Here is a 24,333-nt window from a genome sequence, read left to right as displayed (position 1 = left end):
TGATGTCTTTTTCCAGTGTCTGACTGAGCCTCGAGTCTGCCAACAATGATTGATTTCTTTGCTAGCACAGAAATCAAAGATGTACTTTTTTGTTAGCTGAACATTACTTCTTTCAAATAAATAGCATCATATCTGACTTCTTCCACCTGCAATTATTAGTTCTTCTACCTCTCTGCAGACTGCATACCCCTCATCACATCATTAAAAAAGCTACGCTGTTTTACAGAAGGTGTTAGCCAGAGATGTGCAAAGCAACACGCAATACAGAAACTAAATGCACTCTAGTCTTGTCATTGCCTTTGTGAAAGATCTCTAATTTGTTTTTAGTTTCTTTCTAGTTCTATTTTCTCTGCGCACCAGTGTTTTCTGCCAGACTCTACTGAACAGAGACGGTGCTAATGAAGCAAAGCACAGACTCTGCTGCTGCTTGTCTGACCTCATATCTACAACTGGGAGCAAAACAAAAACACATATACTGTATGTCTGTCTGTGTGTACGCATTTGTATGTGTGTAGCATGAATTCTACCTTTAAGTTCATATCTAGTTGACAGAGGCATTTTCCTTTTATGAGTCACAGGACTCCCATAACCAAAGTTTATTCAACTTGCCCATTCAGCCTAAGCAGATGTGTGTATGTCCATCCCACTGAGAGAGCAACATCAGTGATGCCTTTTTGGAACTTATTGAAATTTTTCACAATTGTCCACTTGAAGTCAAGGATAAACTGATTAGACTTTATTGGTCAAAGGTCAAGATCACAGAAATCTCAGAAAACATGTTTTAGCCATTGTTCAAAATTTCACCTGGCAATTACGAAAAAATTGTACTCAAATTTTTCATAATTCATTCTGGATGAACAGCAAACCTAAAACTAGTCTCAGTGGCAGAGTTGGTAATTTAAATTTAACTATGCAAATATCCTCTTTTTTCCTAACAAAAGACTGCTAACAATGGATGGAATGGCGGAAGTTGTGGAGGAGTGAAGCTAGTCTTTCACTACTGATTAAATTATCAGCTTGGTGCCCCATCAGAGTCACAAAGGCATGAAATTGCTTGACATTTTTTCTCCTTGCACACTCTGCCATTAGCCATTTCCTCAGCTACATTTCACAGCGAGGAGGACAGAAGAAGCCTCTGAAAGTCATTTTAGAGTAACTCACAGATTTGTCAGGCAGTGCGTTGTATTTGTCAGTACGTGCCTTGAACGCCACGTAACACAGGCCATGTTAAGACAGCTGTGCAAACACACCAACTGTTGGGAAATGTGCGCTAAAGTGACTGCTGGTAAACATATTGTCCGTAAATAGATTTTCCCACTCCTTAGGCTAAATCTCAATAATTACAAACACTCACCATGATACACACAGAAAATGCACTTACAAGTTTCTTGATTGAAATTCAAATTTAAGCACCCAGAGTTACTGAAAAACATTAACACCTGCACACACACACACACAAACAAACTGTCTCTCTGTCTCTCTAGCACACGCAAACATACACACATTCTTTCCACAAAGACAAACCTCTAATGTACCTTGACTCTCCCCTGTCCCTCCTCAGTAACTCCGCGGGACTTTTATAACTTTTTAAAACAGCCCAAGGCTTTCTCGTTTCACTCCTCCTTTTTTCCCTCCACACCTGCCAGATTCATGTGGCTATTTAAACACACTAACACAGACCCACTGCAAAAGTTCAGAGGCTTTGGAAATTTCTTGCTTTCTGACTCAGTCTAACTCTCTAAAAGTCAAAAGACAGTGTTATACCAGTCTTCAGGCTTGTCTCAATGCATCACTCAGCACCAAGTTTTTAAAGTGCTCCATGTGGACAGGGTTGGATGATGGTGGCAGTTGAGGCACTGAGAAGATGACAGAGCATTTAGCGCGAAAAGGTTAAAGGTTTGCGTCTCAAATGGCAAGGTGGCGATAAGGTGGTGTGGCCTTCAAGGGTTCTGAAGAGGGAAAGGGCAGGATGAATGTCAGCCAAGTCTTCCAGGAAATATAAATCACCCTAAAAAGCCCCGATTTGAACATTTCAAGTCAAACTTTCTTCACAACTTCTCACACTACTTTCAATAAATACACAAAATGAAGTCATTTCTCTTCAAAGTTAGAAGTTTCATCCATATGTGATATGAATGTAGGATTTATGGTGTTAAGGCAAATTATTTCCATTTGGCCCCCATACACAAATGAACTGCATTGTTTTCTATTTCCCTTTTGAAGAGGATGAACAGCTGAATTCAAGTCTAATATTGCTGCTATCACGGAAGTGCTACATTCTTGTGTTTAAGCACAGATAACAACATCAACAGTCACATGGTGGACTGCCTCTAATATCTGATGCTGGAGGTACCGTTATGTTATTCCACAAGAGAAATTCCCTCTCATCTCGCATATTATTTACGTAAGCAGCGGCAGTACACAAACACTATCAGATTCTCAAATTGAATAGATATACTTCAACAAACTGAACGTGGGCATGAGGACTTTGTGAAATTTAGGAAACAGACATGAATAAAACATATCAACAGGATCAAATAATACATCCAATTTCGAGCCGAGTTAAAAACTACAAGGAGTAAGCAGATGTTATGGTCATATAATATTTATTTAGGTCACAAACCCCTTATTTCAAAAACATGCATGGCCTTTACAGCCAGAATGTCACACATGAAGCTGGAAAATAGCATTTTCAACACAAAGTGGCTTTGAAATGTGGCTGTCAAATGTTCCTATATACAGTATTTGTAACAGATTTGAGGCATGAGCTGCAGAAACCTAAGTTGAATGGACCATGAGCTAGAAGAAAGTGTGAAAAGCACAACTCTAAATGATAAATGAATGATGGCTGGATTCTATTTAGCTGCTTCTGAGTCATGTACTGTAACCATTTTCAACATGCTTAAGTCTTAAGAGGTGCACACGTATTTTTCAGTTAGCTCAGTTGGTAGAGCGCCCACCCCATGTGTTGAGGGTACAGTCCTCACTGCAGGCGGCCCCGGTTCGAATCCCGTGTTGAGCGGCCCTATCCTGCGTGTCATTCCCCCCCTCTCTGCCTCCCATTTCCTGTCACTCTCTGAACTGTCCTATCCATTAAAGGCATAAAAGCCCCAAAAATATACTTTAAAACACTGCCATGCCTCGGAGGCAAAGCCAGTATTTAAACCTAATGGAAACGAGAATCACATTCAGTGACTATAGGGAGTACTGTAACAGATAAGATGGAATTGAAGTGAACTCCAAACTGAGATATAAAATGTTCACATATACAAATGGGATTACTGATCGTACTATAAAATTTCCCATTTATATTTCCAACAGGATTCTGTGATATCACATATCGTAAAATGTACATCAATTAGTTTCTCTTCCTGCCATGTATCTCTTTCTTTCTGAATATCTAAGAATTTGTTGTCCTTCCCATCTCCCTCTGCATTTCAACCAAAATGAATTAAGATAAAAAAAATAAAAAAAGCTATTCATGTTTATGTATTTCTGTCATGCTTATCTTGTCAGGTTGGACAAATATGGACTTTGTATAAAACAGCCTTGTTTTGGCTGAAGGTCAAAACAAATCTGTGGGAGAAGGAGCGGGGCAAGGATGTTGGTGAGAGAGAGAGAGAGAGAGAGAGAGAGGGAGGAATGATATAAGAACTGGAAGCAGAGAGGTAGGAGCAGTCAGTTTCCTCTAATAATAATGAATAGCAGAGATAACAGCATGGCTGCAGACTCCTGCTATCTGTACCATGAAAAAGCACAACCATGCAGGGGCCTGAGCAGAAACTTCTGTGTGTGTGTGTGTGTGTGTGTGTGTGTGTGTGTGTGTGTGTGTGTGTGTGTGTGTGTGTGTGTGTGTGTGTGTGTGTGTGTGTGTGTGTGTGTGTGTGTGTGTGTGTGTGTGTGTGTGTGTGTGTGTGTGTGTGTGTGTGTGTGTACGTGTACGTGTACGTGTACGTGTACGTGTACGTGTACGTGTGTGTATTGTTTGCATAGTGTGACTGAGTGACTTAGACATGGAAGTTAAAGTTGATGGGAATTTGTTTGTTTATTAGGATCACACTTCTGCATAGCATCAACTATTCTTCCTGGGGTCTAAACAGATTACATGGTGACAGCAAGAATACACATTCACACTGACATGAAACAAATGTTTTTGCTAACACAATAAATGACAATAACAAAACAATAACTACAATTAAAAAGATGACAAGGCAAGGCAGCTCAGGAGTGACAGGAGTGAATTCTGATGTTGATAGTCAGATCAAATGATGCAGAAATGTGTGATTGTATGGAAGTTTCCAGAATATGCTTGTGGTAATGGTGGATAATAATTGTGTAAAAAAAAAATCAACTTTAATAAGCCATTGCATTGTCCCTGAGGCCTCATCTAATGTCTTACTTTACTGTTTATGATGCAAATCAACTTTTCTTTTTTTATCGGGCGACTTAAAAGCATAATAATATGTAAGCTAGCTGCAAGATTATGTCAGAAGGACTAATATTCAATCAAAATCATTTTAGGTTAGGGTTAAAGACAAACACAAAGTGTAGGAACCGGAACACATGCTTCATAGCAATGTTTACATGCATGTTTTGTCATATTAAAGGAGAGGTTCAGTATGTTTTTAAAGTTTTATGGGAAAGTCAGCAGCCATTTATAGCAACTCTGTGAAGCTGTATCTAGGCACAGAGATGCTTTTTGTAGCAGATTTTGGGGGTTCCACCTAAACAGAATGCTGAATCCTACTCCCATCATTGACCCATACATAAACACATCATAAATGTAAATGTCACACTGTGTGTTTTATTATAACTGTAGGGGCCATGTTTATTTACACACCTATACCACCAAACTAACAATCAGTATCCAGTAGTAAAAAAACAATGGGCAATAACTTTCACCACTATTTTGCATTTGAACAGAAAGTTCACACTCAGAGAACATCACCGAACATTTTAGCTTCACGTCATTCAGGATGCAGGCTTTAGTATTTTTTCTCATTCAAAACAAGAAAGAAAAAGACCAAAAAGTGAAATTATTTCCACAGAGCTGAGAAAATATGCCTGCAAGTATTATTGTATGTGTTACTTATGTTCACATGTTTATGTTAATATCAGCTGTTTGTTGGTTTAAAATGACCACAATGCTTATTTCCATTACCCTGTTTATGATATTTATTATATGATGGCATCAAGCTAGCAGACTTTTATTTAGTTTGTGATGACAGTGATGCTGGCTGTGCTGAGAGTGCTTTGAACTTTGTCATTCAGGAAGGGAAGAGTATTGTTCATAACTCTTCATGTAATTAATTATGTACGTTGATGTGCGTATCGAGCAGGGTTCAGTTTGGTTGATGTTCTGAGGTTTGGCAGAAACCAAACCCCATCAAAAAGCCCCAAATCTGTCCGCATTCGAAACCGAATCCTGGATTTACATCCTTACTTCACAATGATAAAGCTAAACAAGCTGTCATTGGTCAATTGTTTTCTCAGTGAAGATGCTACAACACTAGCCTAGAAATCTAGACGCACCCTAGCGGCAGCAAAAATATTTGCTCCGTAGGTGGGTCTAGAAACGAGCCATAGGAACTTTTTGAGTCTCGAACACCGTTTGTGTTCAGCAATCACAGAGCTCTATCTGTTTAGAGAGTCGTTGGGCGGGCTTAACGCGATGGCGACATACATTTTAATTGGCTTGTCAGGCTAACGTCATCCTGCTCTTTGCTCTGATTGGTCGTAGCGCTACCCTGTTGCGTACAGAGGCAGTTTGAAAGACAGCCTTCATCCCGCCCCCTGGATTGAGCCGAGGTCTACCGGTCGTTTCCAGACTATACATTTTAGTGATATAGTCTTATAGTCTTATAGGCTTGTCAGGCTACTACAACACCTAACCCTAACCCTAATACATTTTAAAATTTTGGTAATGAAGTGTAGATTCATGAAAAAATAAATAAAACTGTAGGGCAAGGCAGCAACATAACTATAATAATAAAAAATTCACTGTGTGTATGTGTGTGTGTGTGTGTGTGTGTATGTGTGTGCCCATGAGAGGTGGTTTCAGCCTGCAGCAGCGTCACTGTAATTGCCTCAGCTGTCAAACCAACCGAAGATTCTCACTTCACTGCTGTTGACTGGGCCAACAAGCTGTCTCTCTCTCTCTCTCTCTCTCTCTCTCTCTCTCTCTCTCTCTGACTCAGTCTCTCTCTCCCCCGTGCACATGTGAAACTATAGGATAATGACAGATAGGAGAAAGTTTTCTGTTTTCATTCTCTCCACCTCTTGTTTAATCTCTTGTCTACCTGTCTCTCTCTTGATGTCTCCGCTTTTTAACCTCTGACTGATGCAGCATATGCTCTGTTTTTAGAGAACAATAAATCCGGCCCAGTGTGAAGTGTCTGCTTCCAACACTTATTATATACAGTAGCTTGGATGCTCAACACTAATCCACCTCATGTCTCTAGTACCTTTACCTTTAACCAACAAAAGAAATCCCACCATCAGCTCTTCAGTAAGAAAAATAACAAATGAATTGAAAAGTTAAATCAGCTCATAGAATTTTTATTATTTATTATTTATTCATTTCAGTAAAAGCCAGTCAAACTAAAATAACAATGCATTGTTGAAATTTTATGAAATTTATTTTATTTTATTTTATGAATGAAATTGATACAGGATATAAATCCTCTACATGTACATCAGACTCAAAATAATCACAACATACAAAAAACACAAATTAGAAACTTCAATAACCCATACATAATATCACTTCAATACATACTGTAGAATAATCCAAAAAAATCTCCCACATTACCTCAAAGAAAAACAACAACAACTAAACAAAAAAAGCTATTTCTCTTCTAATGTAGCTTCCAGTCCACAGCACATTGCAGGTCATTTAGTGTGATGTGGACCCCTAGAATCCCATTTTCATTCAGTAGCAAATTAGAAGGGAGAGATGGCTTAATTCGCAAGCAAAGCAGCGCTTGAAACATTCTCTCAAATCAAGTGACACTGACACTGGTGATCTGTTCTCCTTCAGCCTCCCTCACTTAATAAATTAAAGGACTAAATTGCACTTGATATAATAAATGGAATCAAGTCAGTTGGCTTGATGGTGCTTCTTTTTTTTTCCAAAGTGTTTTTTCACCTTTCTTTTTTTTCTAATAAAAAAGTGTAAACATTCTGAAAATTAACTTGATTGCACGTTGAACCAAAAATATCTACCAAAGTGTGTTTTCATTACTCGGGTTCAGCCAGACATGGAAAACCATTGTCAAGGGAGCCTTTCTCTGTCTGCTAATGTTCAGTTCTTCTGATTAAAACCATGAAATGTAAAATTATTTCTTGCCAAATTACCTGAGTGGAGGATGTGCATTGTCACTAACGATTCTGGGGACTGGATTGAAGTGAGGGGATGGTTGGTGTGGTCACCTCCAGCCAAGTTTGTTTATCCATCTGTTTTGTGACCACAGACTGGATGCACATCATGAAAGTAGCTCATCTACCCTTTGGTTTACACGCTTTATTACTACAACCCCTCAGAAGGGATTGGGAGACCAACCTTCTGAAATGCCATTGAACAAAGTGTATCTGGAAAAGTGCCCTTAAAGCCAAGTTTATTTTCCCGCTTATTTGATCTTTATTGTGACTGTGGCGTTTAATTTGTTATGCTCACACTTCATAAATTGTAAATCCATCTGCTTTGCTGAAAGCCCTCTTTATTTAATTTCACTTGCCAGCATGCTCTTGAGTGAAGCACTTTGCTGATCTAACACCACCATGCTGTTTAATCATCTCATATTGTTTTCAACTTTCAATCACAGACTTTAGTGACCCCTCTCACTCCAAGGGTACTGAAGCCTATCATGGCCAGAGCACTTTTGAGCAGTGCACTTTAAGTTGTGAAGTGAAGTGGATATTCATTCAAGTAGGTTTTCTCAAAAACAAACACTGCTTCACCATAAAATGCCTAGAAAATCTAAATCTGATTCTCATAAAAACATGTATTAGATCACTCTACATAAAATATGTGTGCTATGCCTATGATATGCGATATATATGTGTGCTGGGATATCTGAGCCAAATATGAGTTCTTTTCTGAACCTCTGAAATGTACACACACTTGAAATTTTAGTAAATCTTAAAGTTTTTTGCAAGGTTCTTAAAACTTCACTTCTTCTGTATACGTGTTTTGCCTTCCAAAAAGTTGTTTGGATCAAAAGCACACACAGAAGAACAAACCTTGGAACACTTCTCTGCAAATATTGTTCTCTGTTGTTGCCACTGCAGTTTATAAAATGTTTATTTTTATAGAAACAAGTATATACTGTAACATACCCAATACCACATACCACAGCATTTATAGTGTGCAATGCGTTTCTCTGGATGGGTCTTTTTACAGAGGAATAAAACACAATGATACAATAAAAAATGTCATAAAAAGTTGGAACATATTGTAAAAATGTATTGATCCCCAGAACAAAGATACAAGTATGTCCTGAGGAGGCTGTTTGAAAGATCCTCAATAGATGAGTCACTGAGCTTTAAAGCTTACACTGTTCTCCTTTTGGACTGTGGTCATTTAAACACATTAATTGGTTTATGTGCTATTAACAAATTGAATTAAATCATTAAGTGTTTAATATCAGAACAACATGGAAGTGTTTGAACAATAACGTGATCTTAATATTATCATAGAAGTTGTTTGTAAGCTACCAGGTTGCTGATTAGTTGACATAAAAATGACAATTACAATTTCACTCAACACTGACCACACAGACTTGAATGAAAAACTATTACTGCACTCAACATGCTTACTACAAAGTGAAAGCCCAGTAATAATTTTACTTAACTACCTTGTTGTTTCCACGTTCTGCTATCTTTGGCAGCTTTTACACAACTGCAGTGTGCTGGTTAAACTAATATCACATTGTTGTAAAATGAGTAGAGTGATTACTTTTTTCCATGGTAGTCAGTGCAGTTGCTGCCTATAACCTGTTCTGTTGGATAGAGAAAATGTTTGGACTAGATTTAACACGTGTTATTTGGTGGCTAGCGTGCCAGTGTGTCAATTCAAATCATTTGAGGAAAATGAAACAGAAGAATTATATATCTGATTAATCAAAAGAACAATAGTTGCTGGTGGCAGCTATTGTAAAAGATTTGTTCAAAGTACTGTAACAGTAACACTTAGTGGCTTTACTTGTAGGCTACAGCCATATTTCCAGCAGTTTTTAACTGAGAGGGAGAGGATCATCAAACTTGTTTGGACAACTGATTATTGATCCTTTGATAATAGTCTAAGGCCTACATAACCCACTCTTTTCATAAAGTTGTCGTACAGGTGAGGTTTTTGCCATTTACATACTTGTCAGTGTGACTAAAGTGTGTGTGTGCTTCACAGGTTGGAGTCTCCAACTCGGACCCTTACCCTGGAGGCCCCCAGAGGTGTTGAGATCAACGCTGGAGTGGGAGACTTCACAGCTTCCTGTAGGAAAGACCTCCTTTTGCAGTCCTCAGAAGGAGAGGTTAGTGTACCTTTCCACATACAAACTTCATACACACAAACTTCATGGTATGGTACACAGTATGTTTGTGAGAGAGTTTATTTGAAATGGAAGGGTCAACAAAAAGGTGAGGTGCATTGATAGACTGGTCATAGGGCAATATGGCCAAATGCCACAATAGCCGTGTAATGATGAAAAAAAAACCTCTGAAAATGGGGGGAAAACTCGATAATGCTAAAATATAGGGGGTATTGCATAGCTTACTTGGTAGAGCAGGCACCCTATACACAGAGGCTTTTGTCCTATAGCTCCAGCAGCCCCGGGTTTGATTCCACCCGGTAAAGAATGTATTTTGTCATCAATGCATTTTCTCGCAATCATTGTGTAAATGATCACTGATATAGGCCTATATATATATATATAATTTATTTATTTATATTTATATTTATATTTATATAATGTGTTTGTGTAATGTGCAGCCTCTCTGTAAAAAAAACAAACTCTTTTTGGTGCCAGTCCGTCACTGGTGTGTGTGTGTGTGTGTGTGTGTGTGTGTGTGTGTATGTGTGTGTCTTTAGACTCTGTGGCACTCTATAGTGTTGGGCCCATTTCATTAAAGTACCTTATTAGGCTAATGAGCGTCATCAATCCAGGCGACCTTGTCCTCCTTTTCTCCCCCCCTCCTCTTTTCCCTTCTTCTATTTGGGAGAAGTGACTTCATTAAAGCTGGTTTGATGAGGTTCCCTGTCAGTTGCTGCTACTGCTGTGTGTGTGTGTGTGTGTGTGTGTGTGTGTATGTGTGCGCGCGTGTGTGTGCGTGTCATTGTTAGCCTGCTATCTCACTGTCGAGCTCTTTGCATAGAAGCCTGCCATGTTGCGTGAGCACCGAAGCAGACTTAGCCATTATCCTTGTGTGCGTCTGTGTGTGTGTGTGTGTGTGTTTCATCCTGCCATGTTGCATGTCCACTGAAGCATAGTGTGTCATTAACTCAGTAATTAACAGAAGAATGGGTCTCTCTTGTTCGTTGCACTCACTGTCATTGTCAGTCTCATGCACACTGTCTTTTATCACAAATACACACACTCTTGCATTCTCATACACAGCCCCACATACTCAGATAGTCCCACATACACACACATACAGATAACAGAAGTCTCTGAAAGCAACAGTGAAAGTTTGATGGTCCTCATCTGAACTAATTTCCCATTTTACTCCTTTTTTGTTCTTTTGCACCGTCCCTCTTTTCTCATTTGGACTTTCTTGGACACCAAATAATAAGGGGAAATGTCAGATATATAATATTGGACATGTCAAACCAGTTTATTACAGCAGGGAAAAGGTGGATAGAGAAAAGTAGGGAAAGATGGTGAAGAAAAGTGATTGAAAAGGAGTTCATCGTCCAATTGTATCAGGGTACTCACAAAGTAACAGAAAGCAAACCATAAAATCTGTATTTATAGTATTAGTTATTCACTCTTACCTTAGACCACCCCCCCTCCCTTAGTACTTGATTATAGCAACATGAGTAGTAGAGTAGAGTTGACTCTGCTCCGGTGTCTTCGTATGAATATATCTGTGACTACATGTGTTTCACTGTAATAGACTGGCCTTTCTGGGGTTTACCCATAGTGAGATTGCAGGCAGGGCTGTAGACGGTTAAGGAGCGTCCACACAAACAGAAACCCCCAGTTCAGTCTTGGTTCCAGTGAGTGGGCACTGTCCTCCAGTGACAGTTTCTTGAGTCGGCAGGTCTGACGCTGTTTGTTTTTATCCTATTCTTTTAGTCTATGTCATGCACTTTGCTGATGGAGGGCAGACATCCAGTCACCTGCTCAGCAATGCGAATGACATATGTCCTTGAGCCAAGCACAAGGGATGTCAGTGCCAGTGAGACTGAGGCTTTTGTTGTAATTTATGTTTTAGATTGCACTAGGGATGGGAATCGAAAACCGGTTCCTCTTCGGAACCGGTTCCAACTTGGATCAATTCTTGGAATCGTGTGCGTGTCTGCTTTAACGATTCCCTTATCGATTCCGTTTGGTTCAGAAACTCGCGCATTAATTGATTAATGACGTTACGTAACGTTCCGTTAAAATCAATCTTCATTATAAATGAGGGTGCTTAGTGTTTATATCCACACGTCACCGTTTGTTCTCACAAAATAAAGTTAGTGGCGTGTCTGTGTGGAGCGGAGCTGCTGACAGATGCAGCTGACAGTGACGTTTCCTCATCACTAAACCTGTGAGCCAGAGCCTCCCTCCGGTCCTCCCTCCCTCACGTCGTGAGGACAGGACAACGTCTCCTGAACAGGCTACATATTCTTTCTGTTTTTCTCTCTTTATTCTAACCACTTCCTTTCAGGTTTTGCTCGTCGCCACGTGAAACGGTAGCTGCGCCCTGTGTCTTTTCTCTGGCGCGCTCTCTCTCTTTCGCTCGCTCACTCGCTCACTCCGCATAAAAACGAACGTTATGAAAACAATAACCTACAGATGCATAAAAACCATGTAATGGAAACATTGTTAAATTCCTCCTGTGAGCATAGCTGCCCCACAGCCACAGTGGTCTAGTGTTAACCTGTCCAGGCAGGTCGGTCCTGTCAACTTTTTTAATGTCAGAGCCATTTATGCAGTGTTTTCAACCTTGGGGTTGGGACCCCATGTGGGGTCGCCTGGAATTCAAATGGGATCGCCTTAAATGTCTAGTAATTGATTAAAAATAAATAAATAAATAAATAAACTAATTATTTTTCACAATCTTAAACAACTATTCTTGATATATTCACTTTCTTGAATAAATCAAGATAAAATAAAATGCAGCATATACAAATATCTGAGCTTGCTCATCTTGAATGAGGGTCACCAGAAATTTGTGATGTCAAAAGGGGTCATGAGCCAAAAAAGGTTGGGAACCACTGCATTAATGCAAACAAACCCATTTCTCTTTTATTCCCTCACCCAATGAGAATCGATAAGAGAATCGATAAGGAATCGAATCGATAAGCAATATCGATAATGGAATCGGAATCGCTAAATTCTTATCAATACCCATCCCTAGATTGCACCCATGGCACTCCTCTTACACTCTGGCATGTGTGTCTATCATTGTTATGGTTGAATAATTGTGCAGTTGCACTGAGTGGAGAAGCAAAACATAATTTTAACAAGGCCCTTTGCCTTTTATTTAAACTTCCCCATGTCTCTACTCTAATTTCCCTCCCTTGTCCTATATCTCTCCCTTGTTTTTCCCTGACTCGTCCTACTCATGTCTATACCATCCTCTTTTCAGCTCTACTCCTTGTTTTTATTTTAGTTTTACTTTTTTTTATCCACACCTCCTTCTCCCCCTCCTTTCCCCCCTCCTCCCTCTCAGCCACTCAGTCCTTCATCTCTAAGTAACCCAGCCTATCTAATTAACTTTCCACTGCCAGGGTTATACATCACTGTGGCTGTCACTTCACACAGAAAGGGGAGGGAAAGGGGGGATTATAATTTTTACCTCTTTTCTGTCATCTCTGTCTTTCTCTCCCTCTCCGTTTCATGTATTCGTTTGTCTCTTCCTTCTCTTTGTTCATCCATTATCTCTGTCTTTTTCGCCCTCTCTCTCCCTCTCTCTCTCTCTTGTTCCCTCTCCATCTCTCTCTCTGTCATCCCTGCATAAATAGATGTCTTCCTATTGATGGTGAACAATAGCGTTTAGCAGAGTGTAACAATGATTGTGCTGTGGGCCTTTGGAAGGCCTTGATATAGCTTGAAAAGCTTGACAAAATAAAGGACTTGTGGTGCACCTCTTCTCAACCCCGTCACCCTTTACTTCGTCACCTGCTGAAATAGAAAGCCCTTTTCACTCAGGTACAGCTTTATAAATGCCATCGGAAGCTTTATCAGCTTCATGTGTTAATGTGCTCAGGAAAACCTGTGTAATTACAGTGGCATAAAGGAAGTGTGTGGGATTGAGGAGCACATTAATGTGATAAACTTTAAAACTGAATTAGAAAGATAATGAAAAAGAATGTATTTATTGGTTTAGGCCAGAAAATATGGGTAAAAACTGTAATTACTGTGTGGTAAAAAAAAAATAGTAGGTATTATTTATTTCATTTCATCCTGCCTTTTTACCAAGCTCATTGGTACCCAGCACAATGATGATATTCCAAGGTTATGAAATATTCAATTTTTCTAAAGAATAGTAAAAGGTTGAGTCAGAATAGATATGTTTTTTTGTGGTTTTTGCTTAAATAACAATTTTCACATCCTCAAAGAAATTGGAGAAAAGAAGTTTAGAGTCAAATTCTGCTTATTTATATGCACATTTGTTTGTATTGGTCAGCAGAGCATATAACTTATTATTTGTTTGTTGTAATAAAGCTGTTAAAAACATTTCATAGAAACCCACCATCTTTTGTTGTATCTGCCTTTTTCTATTCTATTTCATCTTTCTCAAAATCTGACCACTGGGCACTCAAACACATTTTTTTTCCCTTGCATTCATTTCTCGTCCATCCATGTTTCTTATTATTGTCTGTCATCTTAAAGTGTATCCTTTAACATTTTTTGTCTCTTGATGTTTTGTCATTCTTGCTCAGACCCTCCTTTGTGAAATGTAAAGATGAAATCCAATATACCAAAAAAGGTGCAGTTACCACCAGGGGTGAAAGGGCTGTACATAAAATTACTTTATCGAATACATTTCTCTCCTCGCCTTGGCTTCATGCATGCCTGACAAAAAGGCTTTCAGTATTTTATTATCAACGGATTACATCTCTTGTCTTTGGATTTTTCTAGCATAATGTGTCACATAAATAAAAGCAGAACAGATCATGAGTAAAAGTCTGTAGTCATATTGTGAAGAAACTGAGCGTGAACAATAAATCAAAAGCACTTTTCACAGGCGCTCTGTTTGGGAAGTATACTATTGATATGAGTTGCAGAGTACTCTCTGATTGTTGCTGCTGTGTTGTTGAAACAAAACTGAATATCAACCATCACAACTTATTTCAGTACACATTTCACTCTGGAGATTTTGCAACGAATGTCTGCTTGCTAAACCCCACAGCTCTTGTTATCAGTCAGCTGCAGCGTGTTGGCAGAAGCTAAAGCTAACGTTAACTAATGCTAATAAAAGGCAGCTGGGCTCCTTCCAGCATGGATCACAGCACAACTCAGACGCTTGAGAAATAATTCTGAACAGCTGAGATGCAGCTTGTAAGGACGATAGGTGTTGTTTAAGATGACATAACATGAGCACATGTTCTTTTGTTATTTTTGATACTTTTCTCAGTGTGGGTTTTGTCAACACTGCCTACCACAATGGCAGTGCCGGACCATATTTCATATGGTCTTTTTTCTCTTGTTTGTATGGTCTCTTTTTTCCTCCTATCTAATGCATCCTGTCTAGCCCTGTGCTGACATTTTTTTCCCCCTAAACCATTTTGACATTATTGCCCAATGACGCAATGTCCAGCACAGTCGCCTCATCAGGCAATCTATTTTATAAGGGTCCATTTTATATGAGAATGTGCATTATGCTTGAGCAAAGAGACACACATTTGAATGCTGCTGATGTGACAGACACAGCTTCACAGCAATTCTTATGAAAATCCTATGAATGATATAGATATACTCATATAAATGTTTACATATAACCTTGACCCTTTCACTGCTTGATATACTGTAACAGGTCTGTGCAGTTCATCACAGACAGTTGGAGAAAGGTCACGTCACGTGGTAGTCATTTTCTCACCACATTTCCCTTCAGTTAATTATAAACAAAAAGAATAAATGACAGATCAACCCTGAACAGAGGTATGTGCATCTATAAAGTTGTTACTGTTGTTGTGTTACTTTGTGGTTTGATTTTCTCGTAGCATCTCCTCTAGTCTAAAATACTGTAACTGCAGTATACTTTGTGCCAGTTAAGGTGTAAAACTATTGATTGATCAGCCAACAATCTAAAGCATCCTACTTACCTGAAGAGCTCCATTAGTTCATTTGTAATGTCTGTCCTGGCTGCTGTCCAAGATGTTGATCCTGGGGCCACCACAATGAAATCTGTCGCTTTTTAAGCCTATTTACAGGACATCACCATGCACACGAGTTAAAGACAAGGAGTATACTGTGATTTTGGCTACATGTACTTGTTTGCTCAGAGCGAACGTTAGAAGTGACAGTATATATTTCGTATTCGTCTTTCACAAAATGCACAACGTAAGAAACTGCTACTGCAGCTTTCTGCCACTTACTGAACAGAGTAGATTCACAGAGACCAGTGCCTCTCGCTCAGGGGACTACTAGCAACTCTATTCTATAAAAATTTGCTATATTTGTCCCAAAACCTTTTTACAGCAAAATTCCAGGGATAAATGTGCTAAGTTGGTAAAACTAGGTTGGAAACAACCATCCATAAAAACTGTGGGAAATCTCCAATACCTAATTGGCCAATACAAGATTGAGTCATGTGGCATTAGCCTGACCAGTGGTGTAACTCAATAGACTTAACTCAGTCAGTCAGTCAGTCAGTCAGTCAAAGACATTCACATTGATTCGTCTGGCCCTAGCTGTTGTTGCTCACCCTAGGTGTGGAGCTTGTAGATGACACACTACTTATTTCTTCTCCCTTATGAATTTTATCATGGTCTTGGTGTATATATTTAAGCAGCAACACCATTTAAAGGAACTTCAGGCAGGATCAAGGAATAAGGCTCATTAGTGGTACATGCGGCCGTTAGGGTTACTGCAGCCATCAGCCAAGCTGGTGCGGGAGCGCGCATGAACTCTCCACAGCAGTGTACTGCAGCTGATGCTGTGACAGTGACACTGTGGCTGCAGAGTTTCCCGCAGGTTTGCAAGGGGACTGTGGCGGGTGGTCGGATGTGTGTGTGTGTGTGTGTGTGTGTGTGTGTTGGGGGGGGTTGCGACTGGATTGTTCGACCAGGGGGCTGGCATACTATACCAGTGTTTCCCATTAATTAGCCACCACAGTTACATTTGGGCCCGCCACAGTCTCTTCACAGAAAAAAAAAAACAGCATTTAACCATCTCTGCCAGTCAGCCCCTCAACCTGCCGTCTCTCTCGCACCGCACATACACACACACACACACACACACATACATAATGACACGGGTGAATGGACAGGTCGCGCTTGACTGCTAATAAACGGTACTGTAAATGCGCTATACCACACTCATTGTACAGTGCTCAATTTACCGTGACACCTGGAGGTTGACCAGCAGAGCAGTGACCGGGCACCAGGTCAGCAAACCGGCTGCTGCCTCTGTGAAGAGCCGCTAGTGCTGCTCGGTTGCTCCCACAGTGGCTCTCCACTTCTCTGAAAACGTCGGAGCAAATCTACTTACAGGCGTTATTTGGATAAACTGACCACAGATTAAGAATCTAAACTTTCTCTTTTTTTTTCACTTTCTCGCATGAAATAATATATTAATACATTAATACATTAATATAATAAAACTTAAAGTAATGTTATAGAGAGCCTAAGCGGAAGCAGGAAGTAACGGCGCCATGGGACCTCAACTCTGAAAAACTCGCCATTCAAATGAATGAGACTGAAAATTTTATTCCGTGATCCGATTGAATTGCGCCATGAGAAAAAAATATGTCCTCTACCTGTTTGAAACATCACGTTTCATGCCGAGAAATCAGCCGTTTATCATAAAACGGCAACAGAAGAATGTATTTTGTGTAAAGACCGCTCTGCGGACTACAGATCTGTGTCCCACAGAAAATACGTCACCAACTGACACGGGAAAGGGCGGCATTTGGTGTGTGACGTTACCTACGCGACTTGTAGTCTTTCTGCTTACAGATTCTTCTGAATTTTATTCTACAATAGCTTTACAACAAACGGCTGATTTCTCGGGATGAAACGTGATGTTTTAAACAGGTAGACGACATATTTTTTTCTCATGGCACAATTCAAACGGATCACGAAATAAAATTTTCAGTCCCATTCATTTGAATGGCGAGTTTTTCAGAGTTGAGGTCCCATGGTGACCGTTACTTCCTGCTTCCGCTTAGGCTCTCTATTTCTTTACTCGCTGCTCACATGACTGTTTAGGCTGCAAGACATCCGCCGACCACCGCTGGTCGCAAGTGGTTGCAAGCCAAAGCCGTCAAGGACGCTCATGCAGTGTCATTGACGTCACATCCGCAGGACAGTGCGAGAGATACGCGTGTGTGCTCATTCTTTTTGGTTTTGAATGCTTCATCACCCATTAGCATTAAAAAACTTAAAATGCATGTGTATTTCTTCACAAATCCTGCCTCAAGTTCCTTTAATTTAATCAGCTTGTGTGTCAACAAAAGCGTCACTTCCTCAGTCTGCAATGGAAGTATCTCTTCTCTCTGTGCCAACCCAGCCTGTTTTAAAATAAGCAGCAAAAAAAATACCTACATACGTACATACTAAAGAAGAACAGTTTGTCCAAATAGCATTCCTTTTCATCCATCCTTATCCAAGCTTTCCCCGACCGCTGACACCATCAAATGAACAAAGGAGAGCAGATGAAGGGAGGATAGAAGGAGGATCGGATGAGTAGGAGGCACAGGAGGATGGCAGAAAATAGATGTTTCTGTCGATTTTGCAGGAGAAAATAAAGGCGTGCAGGACAGCAAGGCTTAAAGCCAAATCAATGTTGTCAGCAGCTGGCACTTAAGAAGGGGCCATTAAAGTTTAAAAAGTTTGGAAAGCAGTGCTGGAATTAGGGCCAAATGGGTTAGAGGTAGGGGAGCGCTGGCTTCCATTAAAATCAAAGCCAATGAGAGTTGACAGATCCTCTCAGGAATCCTGTAGTCCTCCTGCCTTTTTATCAACTCCCTTTCTTACTCTCTCTCTCTCTCTCTCTCTTCTGCGTTCATCTCTATCCTACATTAATTAGGGCCACGGGGCAAACGCACAGAGGCACTGGCCCCTACAGCTATGAAATAGCTCCAGCGACCACTGCTTCGCCCTGAGGCCCTATTGGTATACTGTGGATTTTGTCTTCTTATAATTTTTCATCTTCCGGACAAATTTCGATTCGTAACTTACGGAGCCCCTTATCAAAAAATTGATGGGTGAAAAAAAAAAGGATGAAGTTTCTCGAGATCCCGAGGAACTTTTGCTACATCACAGACCGTCTGTCTGTGATCATAGCAGATAAATAAATAACAGATCTATGGACATTTCTCACTCTAACGATGCTTTTAAAGGGATAGTTCACCCAAAATTCAATCTACTCACCCTCATGTCGAATTTTCAGAGTCCTCCGTGCCTTCTTGGAGTTACCGGGGGGGGTCCGCGCAGCAGTATTTGTCCATAATGGTTGTGAATGGTGTTCACTTTTCTTCGTCCAAAAAGACACACCAAAAAACATCCAAATACCTCCATACTGCTCGTCTGTAATGTCCCTCTTGTATTGAAGCCCCGACATTAGAAATTGTTCTGCCGGTCAGTGCAAATCACGCGAAATTTGCACTGACACAGGAAGAGCAGTGAACTGAGACACTGGGAGCTCCGCTACAAAGAAGCTTAAAATATAATATAGACTTATTTAATCTTTTCGAAACAATTTATCATGTCGGGTATATATATACAGTATATGTATATATATATATATATATATATATATATATATATATATATATATATAGTCATTCTGACAGAATGACTTAATTTACATTCAAGTGGAAAAGGTCCGTTGCAGTGGGATATGCCAGAGGACCAATTAGTGTGCAAAATGGTTACAATTTTGATGTTTATTTGCTGTTTGTTAAGAGGCAGACAACACAGGAATGCTCTCCAGGGAGCGATGCTGCTGCATGCTCAGCAAATACTGTCTGAATGTCCTCGAGTAGGGCATGAAGTTCCAACAGTACTTGGTGGTTATATTGGGAATGTTAATCATTGGAGAATACAGTATGAAAATTTTGCCAGTCAGTGGTGGAGAAATCCAGTGCAGACAGCTCTGCATCCATTCAAAAACTTTTCGTTGAAGATAATTATTAGGGTAAATGCTGAAGCTGATGCTTACTCTTTTTTCTTACTTCTTCCCTTTTTCTGCATCTAACAAGCCCTTCATACTTTGTGCTATTTCAATAATTCATATATCAAAACGTGCAGCTTTTTCTGAACATTATTGCTATTATTTTTATCTTTCATACTATTTATACTTTTTAAAATATTCAACTATTTCTGATTTTTTTTGTCCCATAGGAAAAGTATTGAAACAGTCTTCAAACTCTTCAAATCTTCTGCTTCGTTGAACTTCAACCACTTCAGCGTGCTTTAAGCTACAGTACATGCTTCATTCAACTTCTAAATTTTTCACAAACTTTAAAGTATTCAGCCATTACTCTGATTATTGATATCTTAAACAGTTTCTGATTCATGGCTGTTTAAAAATCATTCAAATTTTGGATTTAATCCAACTTTATAATGGGTGTGTACTGCGTCTAACGAGCAGAGACTAAAATGAGTGACATCATCATTAAAGTGGAAAACAGCCAAAAAACATAATGGAACCTTTCTCTCTAACCTGTCACCATGGCCACAAATTCAACTCTACACACATGATTTTCTCCACGGTTGTTTTATGTAGTGTGATCAAAACAGCAGAGAGTCTTGCAGAATTTTATGCTGCGTTCCAGGCTGGGTTTTGAACTCGTAAGTCATGACTTCAAGCCGCGACTTACGAGTTTGTAGCGTTCCAGGCAACCCGTAACTCGTGTTTTTCCGACCTGTTACCCGTGAAAATGCACTATAACGGCTGTCAAACACGTAATTTCCAGCCCGTGAACTCGTACCAGTTTGATCTGGTACGAGTTCACAGGTCGGAAAAACACAAGGTACGGGTTGCCTGGAACGCACCATTATCACTGAGCCTCTTAGTGCAGCTAGACCAGTGACATGCGGTGACCTCTAGGACAGGGGAGGCAGGCGATCACAGACAGGGGGTGGGGGAGGGGTCGTATTCGGCAAATCAGCTTTTCATGCAAAAGTGTCAACAACCAGACTTGTTGAGAACTGGCTGGTTCCACAGCCAGTGTGACAGCCGACCGGACGTGCTTCTGGCTTCTTCGCTTTTTGTTGGGGTCGGATTAGGGCCGAAAATGTAGGCTACACAAAAAACTTGGATTGGGTAGGGTCTGGGTTTCAACCGCAGTTCGGACCTTGTTGGATTTTAATTTTCAGCCCCATTGGGACCTCTCCTCCATGGATTTTTTTTATTTTATTTTTTTAATTCTGACCAATAAGAGAAGAGTTTGTTAGCGCATGGCATTTGTTTACTACTTTGGACTGTTTGGAACTGTGTGAACACAAACGGCCCCAAAAAAAGAATGCAACAGTTGTATCGGTTTAGTTGCTGAATCGGAACAAAGCAGGTGTGAATGCGCCCTAACTTTGCAGCAGAGTTCAACTCTTCAAACATTTACACTTAAATTTACAATTTTTACTACATGTAATTCCATTCCATTCATCGCTCTGATTGCAAGTTATAGTTTTCAGCTATAGCGTCAGCCTTTTCAGCATTGCTTTAGCAACTTCTTCAGCTAATTCAGCATTGCTTCAGCAATGGCATTCAGCAGCTTCTTTCAGTATTCACATGCATTTCCTGCTGTAAATGCTTTCTTTTTCTAGTTCACAATGAAGAGAATGAAATTCATACTCAAGTCGCAGCAGCACAATGAAGTGACAGTGAAAAGTAAAAAAAAAACCTACTAAAACAAGTGATTAAAAAAGGCAGCATAAATTCCACAGCAGTAGCAGTAGGGGGTGCAGGGTTCATTCCGGAGGGTTTTTCTGACAGAGTTAATTGGTTTCCCATTATTAACGGAGCTTATGATGAAAATCAGTTTCTGAGAAGTGCAGACATGTTGGGTGCAAATATAGTCAGTAGGTTTCTGGTCACGTGTGAATGAGCAACAGGAAATGATTTCATCTTGAAACTCACACAACTTACAAGGGGTGTGAAAGGGGCTTTAGCCTTCCTCTGTGTTAGTGCTAATTATTATTTTCTTTTCAATCTTTTGATAAGCTCTTGTATTTATTTGTGTATTCACTTCTGTAATACAGAAATGAGGACACATCATTTTACATATCAGAAACCTCAGAAACAGAGACAAACACATGCTATCACCTCCAGATGTCTTGATCAAGGCATTTGGCAATGTTACCATTTGTCTGAGGCATTGTTGCTGCAAAAATTGTGAGACGGTGGAGCATTTCCTTTGTGAGTTTAGAAGATGACACATACATCTGTGCGTTTCCATTACCCCTACAAATGCGCAAAACCTAAATATCGCAATATAAAACTGGTAATGGAAACTACAGTACATTTCAAAAAACCTCTCAAATATCGCTAAAACATTTTTACACTCTCATGAGGTGGTTTTTCAGACTTATCAATATAAACGTGTATCGCAAAAGTGTAATGGATCTGTAATGGCAAAATTGTCTTTATGTACAAAAACTCACTGTAGTGAGGTGAAATCAGGTTAACAGAAACTTTTTAACAAAGTTGGGTTACCATATTGTTTGTTGGCACAATGCTGGGGTTTATTAAGACGCTGTAGCCTGGAGGTGTTACTGGGCTGGCAGGGACTTTTTTTTTCCTGCTGCTTGTTGTTTTACCTGCGGGTAAGGGAGAATAGTGAGTGAATTAAAATGCTGGCAGGGGGTAACTCCCTGTCGTACACACTGATCCTGTGGACTTTACAATATAAACATGCACATATACACACTGCATAATATAAAATTAACATTCACATATGCACACACTAAAACTAAATATACAACAAAAAATGATCACCTTCACATACATGATGGACATATACACACTCAAAATAATGAAAATGCCAGTGAATATTGAATCACATATGTATCTGCACAGATGTACCCAGAGTGAACTCACAGGATCACAACTGTTCCCCTATCATCCAGTCGCTAGGGACTTTTTTTCCCCAAAAATCTTGTTATAATCCCAAAAGATAACAGATTAACAAATATGTGCCAATACCTGAAAGAAGTGGACATTTTTCCAAAAGATGTGATTAACTTTAGAAAATTCATTAGCCCAGGCTTTACATTGCCCGAGGCAGTCATTATGGAGGGGTGTGCGTGCAATTCTGTCAGTCAGAGAAAACTCAGTCCACATGTGGGACTTTTGTCTGCTTGCCCATCTCTTGTTTGCATTACAGCTTTTGTTTGATATTCTGAAGCTGCTGCACTGTTTGTTATTGTTGTACAGTATGTAAGTTTGTTACTCTCAAGGCTCATTCATGCTCCCTTTACATTTGAAAAAAAGCAATGCATCTATTTCAAAATATGTAGCCAACACTGCCTGCATACTTTCATCCATCCATTAAATACATAGCAAAACCTCTCATCATTAAGTGGCACCTTTTTTTATTTCTTCATCATATGTTGTGGTTGCAACAATATCTGATGACACTGCCCTGTTTTGCTCCAAAAGCAAATGAACACTGTGCATAAATGAGTCTTTACAGTGTATTCCTTTCTCTCTCTCTCTCTCTCTCTCTCTCTCTCTCTCCTGCTCTGTGTGGTGGTACAGTAGAGCAGGCTGAGGCTGATATTGCTTTATGCCCCAGCTACATGTGGGTTACTTCACTCTCAGTCTCTCTCCAGCCTCTGTCATTTAGTCCATTGTCAGCTCCCATTTCAGCATCTGTCCATTCAACAAGCCTAATGGTCTGTGTAATACACTCAGATAGCTTCACAACCTCCTACCTATTTGTGTTGTTGGAGTGTTTGTGATTTCAGGGGGAGCAAGAGAGAAAGAAAAGGTGGATGGGAGGTGAACTGAGGCAAGGAGAACATAGAGGTTGAACTGTGTGTGCTTCTGCTATTGTCCTCTTCCTGTGTTACACCTCTCTCACTCCACCTCCCAACTTCTCCATGCTCTCACTCTAAAAAGTCGGCAATGCAATTTAATGATTTAAATTTCTTCAAGCCTTGAGTGTGTATAAAAATGTGATAGTAAACTTGAGTATAGGTTGCATTCAGACAGTCACAAACTTCTACAGATGTGGTTTCATCAAGTTAGAGATTGTGATTGTCACATTAAGAGGATAATATTTTGTTATTATTGTTTTACGCTTACACTGCTGGGTATTTCCTCCACTCCCATATAGATATATACTGTATACTGCTAGGAGGAATGTTGTTATGACGTGAATTAGACAGTGGATATTCTTTAACATAAATGTTAAGAATCTGTGTCCATCAGCAGAACAAGGTAAATAGGGCAAGAGACATAATTGTAAACGAATTTACAGCAATACACAGTAAATAACGTGAGTTACACTCACCTCTGTTCCTCTGCTCTCCTCCTAGACACTCTAGCCTCTCTCCTAAACACATTCACACTCCTCTCTCCTCCTAAACTCACCACTCAGCACACTCCAAGACTTGTTCTTCCCCCTGATCTCCTCTAAATGACACTTTAACCCCCATATCTCCTCTGCTGTCTTTCTCCCTCCACCTCCTCCGCCTTTCATTCCAGGAAAAGCTCATCCCTTCATCACCGCCTTCCCCCTCGTCTCTCACAGCTCACTCGCCTCCCACCCTCTTTCGCCTGTTCCTCAGCTGTGCCAAAGGAAATCATCCATGAAAAATGTTTTGACCCTCCATAATTGCTGCTTCCTGCATGTTTCCCATCTTCTTGAGCCACGTGCTTGCTAAACTTACGTCAGAAAGAAATGGGCTCAGACACACACACACACATTATACTGTATACACACAGCAGGCCACCCACACAGACATTGCATCTATGCATATGGATATACATATAAGACAGGGACTCACATTTCCTC

The 24,333-nt window shown here is 40.0% G+C and overlaps 1 protein-coding gene across 1 annotated transcript in view; it reads left to right on the top strand.

Moving 5' to 3' along the window:
• LOC146991466 (zeta-sarcoglycan-like) overlaps positions 1-24,333 on the top strand; it is a 373,318-nt gene that overhangs the window by 341,163 nt on the left and 7,822 nt on the right. The window contains exon 7 of the mRNA XM_085773280.1: positions 9,404-9,527. Within this exon, the coding sequence (XP_085629406.1) occupies positions 9,404-9,527 (124 nt within the window). The remainder of the gene's footprint in view (positions 1-9,403; positions 9,528-24,333) is intronic.

The sequence above is a fragment of the Trachurus japonicus genome, chromosome 1 (assembly GCF_045865225.1).
Source record: "Trachurus japonicus isolate A0001 chromosome 1, Traja_1.0".
In the NCBI taxonomy this organism is placed as follows: Eukaryota; Metazoa; Chordata; class Actinopteri; order Carangiformes; family Carangidae; genus Trachurus; species Trachurus japonicus.
The sequence above is the reverse complement of the archived record's forward strand: the minus strand, read 5'-3'. Positions and strand labels throughout refer to the sequence as shown.